We start from the raw sequence: 11,718 nt of genomic DNA on the forward strand, positions 1-11,718 counted from the left end.
GATTCGCATGTTGAGTTTGTTGGGTGTGTATCTGCTCTTATAGGTTTTTCTCCGGGTATTCCGGTTTTCTCTTCTCTTAAAAAAACAAGTTTTCGTTTTCTTCTTTTGTTCAACTTTCCAGTAACTTCGGATGGCTTATGAAGAAGTCAGAAAACTGAAAATGCAGCTTAGTTCAGTAAACGTTTACCTGGAGAAGTCCCATCATATATGTTTGAAACTTTAAGGTTAAGTAGCCAAATGTGTCAGTGGTGTAGCAGCTCTCGTAACCTGCTATTGTTTGGTATTGTAAGCAGCCTCTATTGTTTTAATGTCGAAGTCATTGTTCCAATTGTTTAGTCTTTTGTTTTTGGCAGAAAACTATTAGACAGGGAAGTGTTAATTTTATTTGTCCTGAATCACGAGTGGGGTTGTGGAGGGTAAACCTTTTGAATTTTCAGCTCAAGAACGAGGCATCAAGGGCCAATTTGAATAAAAACAAAAGAATATTTAAATGACGGCCATTTTGGAATAAGTCTATAATAGGCCACTTTGGAAAATACCATAATACTCTTTGTTTGTCCCCCCAAATTTTGCATAAGCATTGTTTCCAGTTTCTCTTGTAATAACAATGGTCCCAAGAGAAAACAAAAACAATGCTTATGCAACATTTGAGGGGACAAACAAAGAGTATTATGGTATTTTCCGAAGTGGCGTATTGAATAAAATTTGAATGGAGTATGATAGATAGGCTGAATTATACTTCCGTTGATCATAATTAACGTTGAGTGTGAACACGGCTTAAGCATTTCCTACTTACTTCTAACAAGAAGGTTAGTGTTATTTTTACGTCAGGGTAAATGCAGTAGTTTATCCTAACTTGGGGATCAGCATTTGGGTACACGTGGTGACATTAATTGTCTGTATTCCGAGACACGGGTGGTGTTGAAGTTGGGCAGAAGAGCAGAGCAAGGGGACACTTCATGACGCTTATTGAAATCCGTGTGCATCTGATACTGTTTGCCCGCCGCGAGGGTATCTAAAGCCGTAATTTTATTTTCCTCGCGACAGGGCGGTATCTTTGATAGTGGAAAAGTGTCCAGATCTGTTAAACATTGTCAAAGAAGATGGATTTTCAGCTCTCCACTTGGCTTCATTAAATGGACATTTTGCCGTTGTCAATGCTCTTATTGAGGTACGTAACGATAGTGATTATTTCGCCAGTTTTGGCGCTCAATTTGTACCAAATAATGCAAAGTTTAACACATTCTGACAGAAACATCTCTAACTTTTTTGTTGAAAGTGGAAGTCGGTTTTTCATTCCGCAACTTGTGTGGCAACTCTTTGCGGCATCAGCCAACGAAAATGTGCCTTTTTTTTCTTACGTGATCATCACGTTAGTTATAAGGAAATCAAGAAATGTCATTGGTTAAAAGAGGAATAACATCGTGCTGCACGTGCGGCACGTGCGGTACTCTTCTTAACAACGACGTGAAATCACCAAATTCGAGGTTTTGACAACAACTTGAGTAAACAAACGTGAACCTTTCACCCTGTGTTTGTACTCTGAAAGTTTTTTTTAAACTACTCAGGCTGCTTTCTCAACTGCAAAGAGTACTCTTTTTCAAAATCGTCACTTAAATCTTAGTGCTTCCACAAATTTTCCTGTTAAAGAAATACATGTTGTTATCGGTGGTAACTCGGAAGGACTCGAGAAATAATCCGAATGCTCCTTTGTAGGAATCGACCTGCGACCTTCCGATTACCAGTTACTAAATCGTATCTTTTCGGTTACTCGAGGATACTCGGAAAAAAATCCGAATGCTCCTTTGTAGGAATCGACGTGCGACCTTCCGATTACCAGTTACTAAATCGCATCTTTTTGGTTATTCGGGGATACTCGGAAAAAATCCGAATGCTCCTTTGTAGGAATCGACCGCCGACCTTCCGATTACCAGTTACTAAATCGCATCTTTTTGGTTACTCGGGGATACTCGGAAAAAATCCGAGTGCTCCTTGGAGGAGTGGAACCTACGCCGCCGAACTATACGTGGGAGGCCTCTTTTGAGTGATCCTCGACCAATTTCGCTGCTAACTGTCTAACGTTACTTGGGTTTTTCTTCTAAACAATTTTCAGGCTTATCCAGATATTGATGTCAACCTCCGAAACGTTCGGCAACAGACCCCGCTTCTCCTTGCTGTTGATAAAAGACACGTGACCATCACTAGGCTTCTCTTGCAAAACGGAGCACAGGTCAATTTACAGGATGACGTTGGCGATTCACCGCTTCATGTAGTCGTTATGTACCATTCAATGAAGTCTGCGGGGAGTAATGTATCGAGGAAAGAGGTAGGCTTCGATCAAAGAACGTTTTTGAAATCAAAGATGGCCGTTATAGCAAGCCTTGGCCATCTCTGAGCTCGCTTTAACAGTGCAATTGGTATCATCTGATGTTTATTTATGGTGGGGAAAGTGTCGGGTCGGTGATTGTTTTTATCCAAGCTTCATCTATGCTAAGGTGGAGTGTTTCACAAGCCTCCACCTAACGGACCAAAAACGGGTTTACCGGATTAGTTTCGAAGCTGTTTTGTTTCCTCCCCTTCCTCCTCCGGGGGATTTCAAAGGTGATAAGTGCATATCTAGTAGAACACCTGAGTTAACCAATCACAACAGGCAAAAAGCACAATCCACTTGTGTGGTGTAACAATTGCTTCGTATTTCTGCTTCAGCTTCAGCTTCGTTGGGTGGTGCGCGTCTTTCGGAGCTGAAGCTGCTCGGTTCGATCCCCAGTTACTGCGGCCACAGTCATGAAACAATAAGAAAATATTTGCTAGGGCCTGGTTTTCACTAGCGACGCAAGCGAGAAAACCGAGAAAACGGGGTTGATACAAGTATAAGCACAAGCGTTGTGTGAAAACGAAACACAGCATAAGCACAATGAAATGTGCTACGTGAGTCCAATTAAAGCGCTCGTTCCATATTCCTCGCGTCTGAGCATTTCAACAAAGCGGCAGAGGAGGCCGGCGTTGCTGTTGATGCTTGTGTCGACGTTTTCACTTAGCATGAGTTATACTTATGCTTGCGCTTGTGTTTGCGTCGCTAGTGAAAGTGGGTTTGTTTTGTTGATACTAGAGCGATTTTCATTTAAGTGTCGAAAGCAATTAGCGAATTACTTTGGTTTATGATTACTTCACTCAGTGATTGGTTCAAACTTCTCGAGCCCCTTTTTCAACCAATCAGAAGTGAAACCAAAACCAATCGTGGCTCGCGCGTGCACATTTTCCCGCGCTTTGTATCGACAACGTGTAATTACTTCGAGTTTTGATTGGTTTACTGGATTGTCTCCGTCCTGTTTGATTGGCCAAAGTAATTACTTTGGTTTTGGTTTTACGACACTCATTTGAAAATCTCTTTAACATGGTAGCGTTTATTAATTTTTTTTCGAACACCATCTTGGCCGCCTTAAAATCGTGTGCATCCGCTCTGTAGATGTGAATAGCTTCAAAGGGGGTGTGTCGCGAAATTTAGCCAAATTCAGTGGAAACTGGAGGGAACCAAATCAAGCGAAGCGTAAAAATAACTGCTTAAAACATTGAAGGAAGGTTTGAATAGAACAGAAAAGTGAATGAAATGGATTGACGCAGCTTCGCAACCCACAGAGCTAATAACGTTGAATAAAGTGACTTTACCTTTCAGTTGCCTGCAACTGATCCAACATTTGTGATAACCAAGTTACTTGTGGATCATGGCGCAGACATCAGTCAAATGAACAAGGATAACAAGACACCGCTACAGCTGTGTAGAGATCAAAGACTGAGAGAAATTATGCTATCCAGATCCGACACTGAAGCAGAGTGAGTAAACCAACATTTCTGTTATCTTTATGTGGCGTCTCTGACTCATTTTGACTTCTGTTTTTCTCACTTGAGAAATTCGTGTGGCTCGTACATAAATTTCGCGGACAAATTCATTTTAAAAATGTTTACACCAGGTGGATCTTAACAGGAAAACATTTAATATTTTAGGTGCACTTTAAATGTCTTATTATTTTTTTTTTCGAGTAGCCTATCAGGAATAAATTCTGAAGCAGCCACCCCACCCTCCCTGGATTTGACTGACTCGGCTCAGGCTACATCGTCGTCAAGCGTTACCAAGGAAACAGACGTAAAGTGTCGTTTGTGTGGTATTCCTGCTAATGCCAAATTTAACCCATGTGGTCACATGTTGGCTTGTTTGGAATGTGCTTCAATGTTGAGGAAGTGCTTTGTTTGCAAGGTAATGCATGTTTGCAAATTATATTTAAATAATAGAGAGAAACTTGAAACGGCAATCGTCAGTTTGCCGTTCACGTAAAATGGAGTGGAGCTTGTGACTTTTACGTCGCGTGACCCACTGCAACTCGGAATGGACTCTGTTAATCTCGAGTTTTTAGTTAACAAAAAACGACAACAAAAACTCAAAGTCTCTTTTAAACATTGTTTGTTGAAAAAGACTCTATAAAATGAAAATCCTTAGCCGCCAAATTGTGTGAGTCAACAGAGAATCAACGTGAGTTCATGAAGAAAATTGTGGTAAGGAGTCAGTTATGAACGATCTATAACCATGAAACCTAAGTTTTCCTTGTTTGACTTGCCGGAAATGGTTTTAGGGTTCTTGTTTGCCACAATCAACTTGTTTTGTAGAAGAAAAACGAGAAGAAATTTTCAGGTATACGGCAAACGCGAAAATGCCTACTTTCACTGAGAAACGGCAACCGGTAAACGCGAAAAATGGCGGGAAAATAATGGTCGCGTGGTCACTTTTGCCGTTCGCGTTTCATGTAATCGTGATGTTAAATCTCTGGGTTGTCAGCAAGTTTCTAGGTCCTATTTTATTTTTAGCTGCTCTCCGACTCGCGGGACGGGCTTCGGGTCTCTTTTGCAAAGAGACAAGGACACCTCAATGGGTCTTAAAAAAAACAATCCGAAATACGAAACGATTACCTTATTCGTGTCTTTTCAATCGTTTCTACTTAGTTTGATACTGGTTTTTAAAGTGGTAATCAGCTAAAATGATCCAAAGGGCCACTTTCAAAAATGCCATCATACTCTTTGGTTGTCTTCCAATAAGTCGCATGAGAAACTGGAGGCAACTGAATGCGAACTTTTGGATGGCAAACAAAGAGTATTATAGTATTGCTTTGTTTTTATTGTGGAAGTGCACTTAGCTATCAAGCTAGTTCACAGACACTCCACTTTCAACAATCTGAAAGATACAACTCAAACTTAACAGAAATATGATTAAGAACCCCAACTGGCAGGAGACAACCAGTTGGCTAATTTACAAAGCGTGGCTGAGTTGAATCTGGGGGCCGTTTCTCGAAAGTCCCGAACCTTTACGGGCTATTTTCGGGTATGGCGCAGTGGTGAGAGCACTCGCCTCTCACCAATGTGGCCCGGGTTCGATTCCCGGACTCGGCGTCATATGTGGGTTGAGTTTGTTGGTTCTCTAATCTGCACTGAGAGGTTTTCTGCGGGCACTCCGTTTCCCCTCTCCTCAAAAACCAACATTTGACTTCATTTACTTTCATTGTTCATTTCAGTCTACAGTGTCCCCAATTAGCGCTCCAGCGCTAGAACGACCAGACACTTAAATAAAGTTCCTTTCCTTTCCTTTCCTATCACAATTCCCTTTGTAACTCAAGAACGCCGCGGAGAGCATTTAATACGTCAAACTTTATAGTTATTTTTACTTTTGTTACCTTGAAAACATGTTAAAAGATCGGCTTTCCAAAACAAGCGTTTGGCAATTTCACAGGTAGCTTTTTGGGCCCGAAAATTTTTCGGGACTTTCGAGAAACGGGCCCCAGAGGTCAGAACGGGATTAGAACCCGGGGCAACTGCATGCAAACCTAACGCCGTAGTCAATAGACCACGCTGCCTCCCTTAGTATTCTGCCCCTACCCCCCCCCCCCCTCCCCCAAAGTATTGTTCAAAGAGGCTTATACTAAAAGAACATCCCATAAAAAGTGCTTGAGTCACACGACGTCTCTTGCTTTATGTCTTTACGACAGGCTGTGGTTCAGTCATTCAACGAGATACCCCAGGAAAGAGATAGTGAGGAGTCACTCTGTATCGTTTGTTCCGATGAGCCGCCATCTGTTACGTTCGAGCCGTGTGGACACATGATTGCTTGTAAAGGTTGGTAGGGTTGTTTTTTTTAGACTTTCTAATATTCTCGGACAAGGATGATAACGTTAACCCCGTCTCACATCACTTGCGTGAGACGTAAAGAACCCACACACTGTTCGAGAAGAGTCGGGGACGTAGTCCCCGGTATCTCACTTTTCTGTTCTGGGGGAACCTGTGAAATGTACTTGTTATTTTAAAAGTTAAGAATGTAAAATGCACGGCTGCCAGGTGCTCCATAAAAGCAGTCTGGCAAAGTTCCCCACAAAGGACCAATTGTACATTGGTCTTGAAAAGACCCTAGGAGAGTAATTCTCCCCCCCCCCCCCCTTCCCTTCCCTGTGCCATACTTGTTACATACTACTTACTATGCTGATACTCTTTGCTTAAACCACTTTTTTGCGCAAGAACGCTTAGAGAAGGCTTCTTGTTGGAACGATTGCATAAATTACAAATTTAAGAGAATTTTTTGAAATGACGAAACAATTTAAACAAAAAACTATGGCTATTTGACATACTAAAATGTAAAGTCTTAAAAGTATACCGGTCTAATATTATTAACAGTAACTTCATGTCTAAGGTTATCAACAGTTCTCGGAAAAAAATAGAATAGTTAGAATAGGGGTGCAGGGATGGCGCAGTGGTGAGAGCACTCGCCTCCCACCAATGTGGCCCGGGTTCGATTCCCAGACTCGAAGTCATATGTGGGGTTGAGTTTGTTGGTTCTCTACTCTGCATCGAGATGTTTTCTCCCCTCTCTTCAAAAACCAACATTTGACTTGATTTGCGTTAATTGTTAATCAGTTTGCAGTGTCCCCAATTAGTGCTCCAGCTCTAGAACGACTAGACACTTAAATAAAGTTCCTTTCCTTTTTCAAAATATCAGGGCCAAGATAATTCTTAAATTTACGAACCTTGGGAGAATAAGTTATCCTATTCTGTGCATACTTTCTCCAGTTCAACCGCGATAATACTGGCCTATTCTTGCAATATTTCAGTCCTTCTTTGTGATTTTTTCCAGTGGCTAATTATTCAGGGTTCTCAATAAGTTTTGGGAGTAGACGGCTTAAATATAAAAGTAGGCGGCGGGAGAAGCGCTTCATCATTGTTTATAGCAAGTTTATGACCGAAAAGTAGACGGCTCTAAATTTAAAGTATGCTGATAGTCTACGTAGCTGGTGGGATATTCTATCACGGGAATAATTAAAAACACTTGCGAGCACTATGGTTTTGGCCGTGAGCTGGCCGCGACTGGCATGGGGATTAGTAATTTCCACTCGCGACCAAAACAACGAAGCAACCATCGATTTATTCCTCCGTTTTTATGTAATCGTTGCTGATCACTCTCGTGATCAGTAACCTTGTTTTCCCACCGAAACAAAAGAAAACGTTTGCACGATAGAGCGGTTTTCAATTGAGTGTCGTAAAACCAAAACCAAAGTAATTACTTTGGCCAATCAAAAAGGACGGAGACGATTCGGTAAACCAATCAAGACTCGAAGTAATTACATGTAGCCGACACAAAGCGCGGGGAAATGTGCACGCGCGAGCCATGATTGGTTTTGGTTTCACTTCTGATTGGTTGAAAAAGTGGCGCGAGAACTTTGAACCAGTCACTGAGTGAAGTAAAATTTATAAACCAAAGCAATTCCCTAATTTCTTTCGACACTCAATTGAAAACCACTCTAATAGAACCAATTCCCGGAGGATTAGTTGGGGACACCAACATGGCTGCCGTTCCATTGTTTAAGGATACCAACATGGCCGCCGTGACGTCACGTGAAGATACTATATATGTTGATGAAGTGCAAATTGTTGACAAAGATTCTCCCATTTTCTTGCTTTTTTTTCTTTAGATTGTGCTGTGCGGATGAGGAAGTGTTTGAAGTGCAAGGCAACTATTACACGAAAAATATCAAGTAGTATGTGGATCTTCATTTCTACCTCTTTTAGAGATAATGTCTTTGTTGTTTCTGTGTGGATTGTTTTTTCGCTCGAGTTCTTTCGAGCTCAAAATAAAACAAAAACTTAGAAAAGAGACATGTATGATACATTGTCCGCAAAACGCCAGAAAACAACAGTTCCACTGGAGGAAAAAGGAATGACCTTGCGCGCTCTGCAAATGAAGTGCGTTTGGCAGCAGTCCAACTTGCCAAACTGACCACATTCAATGATTTTAGAAGTATTGAACATACCACGATAAATTTCTTCTTTAAATTTTAAAGTCGTTCATACCAATTCGTTTGCTGAATTTATATTTATGGGTAGCGAGCGTTAGAATGGCGCCGGTGGGTGTTGGAGTATATTCCGTGTGAACGGCAAAGAATACTTAGGTAGACTACACCTAAATCGTGTTTATACTTATTTCCTCGTGTAAACGTACATCATCGTCAATTGCATGCATGCACTGAAGCGAACTGACAAAGATTCTCTGTTTGGCAATGTTCTAAATGTAAGCAGTGCTGCCCAGTGGTTTGGGTGCTTGCCTTGAGATTAGGAGAACCCCGAGTACAAGACTCGTTCTAACCACTCGTTGAATTTGTTCCTGGTAGTCCCTGGTTCAACGTCTTGGCTACGCTTGTACATGTGAATAGCCAACTGGTTTGCCTCCCCGGCCAGTTGGGATTCTTAACAGTTTTTGTTCTGTTCTGTTCTGTTCTGGTTTCATTGGCCCTGAAAAGCCCCTATGAAGAGTGATCAATTAAGTACCGCTATGTATGTAAAATATTTGTGTATCTTTTTACAGAAGAACCATCTGTGCAAGTTGCAGAATTGAGCGAAAAAGACGAAAAATATTTGGAAACTCTTCATTCGCTGCTGACCTTGCAAGCGCACGTCAGAGAAATCGAAGACGCAAATATGTGTGCCATATGTTTGGAAAAACGCCGCAACGTTGCCTTCATGTGTGGCCACGGCACATGCGCAACTTGCTCTACCTCCCTGGAGATTTGTCCCATGTGCCGGAAACCCATCGATAAGAAAATAACGCTGTTCAACTGATCCAAGAGATTTCTCCCGCAAATGTTTGATGGCAGCATAGTGCTGAATACTCTTCTTATTTGGGCATTTGTACCCAGAGAAAACTTATAAAAAGCATTAGTTAAATCTGTTTAACGGGAATCGAAAGGTGCGACCTTCCTATTGATTCTCGATTGTATTTGGAATTGAGAAAACCAAGACCTGCTTTTGACTGGAATAAGGTGAGACCAATTAGTATGCCTTGTTGGATTTACAGAAATGGGTTTATCAGCTGAGTTCGTATGGTGAAATAGCCACCGTAAAGAAATTCGAAAGCTGACGTTTCGATCGTTTGCCCTTTGCTAACGAAAGTCGGCAAACTGCGCACGAAGGTGCTGGTATTGATGCAAGGCGTGGGACTCGATCCTAGCTCACACGCGTTTTTCCGTGATTCACTTACTAACTATATGGGAGCCTGGAACAGGCTAATGACTTTTTGTAAAAAATATTTTATAAATTAATGCCGGGTATACATAGTAATTTTTGGCAAATTGTCAGTGGGATCAGAGTATTGGACTCTTGCTCTTGGTTTGTACACCAGCCCAGGAGTTATTTGGATCGATCTTTCGCTCTGAAAAAAAGAAAAAAGAAAAAAAGGAAGACTTTTTGGGTCAAACTCGGGAATGCAAATGATAGGTGTTGAAAGCCTATCAATTGGAAATAAATGGCCTTGATAACAGAATTGATTGGAAATCAGCACCGGATATCGAAAGTGCATTCGGTAGCTGTCTCTGGATATTGGAGCCCGATACACCTTGTGATCTGTTTGCAACTAAAAATCCGAAATGGTGCGAAGAATGATATTTTGATAATTAACCCAGTTCCTACGCAATAGTTTGTTAGCCTTTGATGGCGAGTATTTTCGCAATTTGTTAAACCGTATAAAGGTGGGGGTACACGTGAATTTGAATGGCATTTTAAGAGACTTAAAGAAGGGATAAGAGAAAGAAAATTATTTTGGAACACCAACAGACAGTTGCCCCCCCAACCCATGCAAGAGCACACCAGGTTGGTAGGGGAATGTTTGGGTGTCCATATATCAATGTTTAACTTCAAATGCTAATTTTCAAACTACATGAAATCTGAACTGTTCCTTATATCTCCAAATTGTACTACTCTTTTGAGAAAAACTATCTTCTCCCAAAAAATTTACAAAACACCTCAAAACATCGATTTGTGTTTTGAGCATAGGGTTTTTGTATTGTTTGAAACTCGAACGAGATATGTCCATCAAACCGATTTGAAGCGGCGTGGAAACGGCTTTCAGGTGAACCCCCGCCTTAAGGTGGCTTAAAATTGGGGACGCAGTGTAGGTAAATTAAATTGTTTTGTTAAGTCGTTTAAAACTTTGTGAAACAAAAAATCCACATTAATTTTGTGTGAAAGAGATGAAGTTATCGTTAATTAGTCGGGATCAGGTAATTTTGTATTGTTTACCAAAGAGTCACAGGCAGACCAAGTTTGATCCTGTGTGTAGTATGCCAAATCAAATGTGCGACCCTCATGTAATGCTACATTCTGTGCTAGCAGATGTCTCTTTTTTGCGTTCCCTGGGCTGACGATTGCGGGAAAAGAGACCTCTTCCTTGGGTCGAAACTGTGTTGAACATGCGCGGCGATTACTTAGCGACCGAACCACACGTGATACTTCACATGTTGTGCGGAATCACTTAAGGAGGCTCGAAATAGTTTCTCCTTTTTTCAAACAAATAAACATATTCTGTCCTTAGATACAGTTGGGGTAATCATATCCAGACGAAATTTGGCCAGGGTATTAAGTACTCATCGTTGATTTCCCACATTATATTTTCCTCCAAAATAACGTTACCATGGCAACGATACTAGGCATTATCTTTGAGCCTTAAAATCAACATATATTATCTTTTTTGACGAAACGGGACGATGAAATCTTCCCATTCAGCGTTACCAGGTAATGTTTCAAATAATCTCTAAAATATTTAAAATTCAACAAAATCTGTAGGCCAGTTTTTCGGAAAAATCAGGTTTTTTGAAATGTCTCTAATTTTTTTTTTCACCTACAGAATTTTTTTAAATTTGAAAGACAAACGTTTTAAATTAATCTAAGCTAACATGCAAAAAGCGAAAAAAAATCACCGTCCGAAAGCAGAAATATAAACGAGTAAAGTTGCAAAATCAGGAAAAATGAGGGGGTTACAAGATCAACGCATGCGTTATCCGTTCATTCGAGTACACGCGCGAGTGGAGCTACAGATAGATAGAGCTAGATTGATAGATAGTTTAATAAAAATATTTTTACAATGATACACTATATATACTGTGTTAAAGTACATGAGTATGACTAATTTAAATTTATTTCAAGTACTACAAAATGCTAAAAAACCAGAAGTCAGAACAATAAGCAGATAGCTAACACAGTGTTGTTGACTAATCGGTACATGGCCGGAATGAATGACCGCTGAAAACGCTTGGTGCGCACACCAGGGAGGTCGTACTTTCTATTTCTCCTTAGGTTATAATGGTTTACATGATTGGGAGGAAGTAAGTGGGATAGTTTGTGGTTATCAGAGATTACATT

At 40.8% G+C, this 11,718-nt stretch overlaps 1 protein-coding gene across 1 annotated transcript in view; it reads left to right on the forward strand.

Annotated features, from left to right (window-relative positions):
• LOC137997785 (E3 ubiquitin-protein ligase MIB2-like) overlaps positions 1-9,736 on the forward strand; it is a 27,456-nt gene extending 17,720 nt beyond the window's left edge. Inside the window, exons 13-19 of the mRNA XM_068844030.1 lie at positions 1,048-1,171; positions 2,114-2,326; positions 3,674-3,831; positions 4,042-4,252; positions 6,030-6,156; positions 8,001-8,066; positions 8,891-9,736. Of these exons, the coding sequence (XP_068700131.1) occupies positions 1,048-1,171; positions 2,114-2,326; positions 3,674-3,831; positions 4,042-4,252; positions 6,030-6,156; positions 8,001-8,066; positions 8,891-9,144 (1,153 nt within the window). The 3' untranslated portion in view covers positions 9,145-9,736. The remainder of the gene's footprint in view (positions 1-1,047; positions 1,172-2,113; positions 2,327-3,673; positions 3,832-4,041; positions 4,253-6,029; positions 6,157-8,000; positions 8,067-8,890) is intronic.
• Positions 9,737-11,718: the final 1,982 nt, after the last annotated feature.

This window comes from Montipora foliosa, chromosome 3, assembly GCF_036669935.1.
Source record: "Montipora foliosa isolate CH-2021 chromosome 3, ASM3666993v2, whole genome shotgun sequence".
NCBI classification, from domain to species: Eukaryota; Metazoa; Cnidaria; class Anthozoa; order Scleractinia; family Acroporidae; genus Montipora; species Montipora foliosa.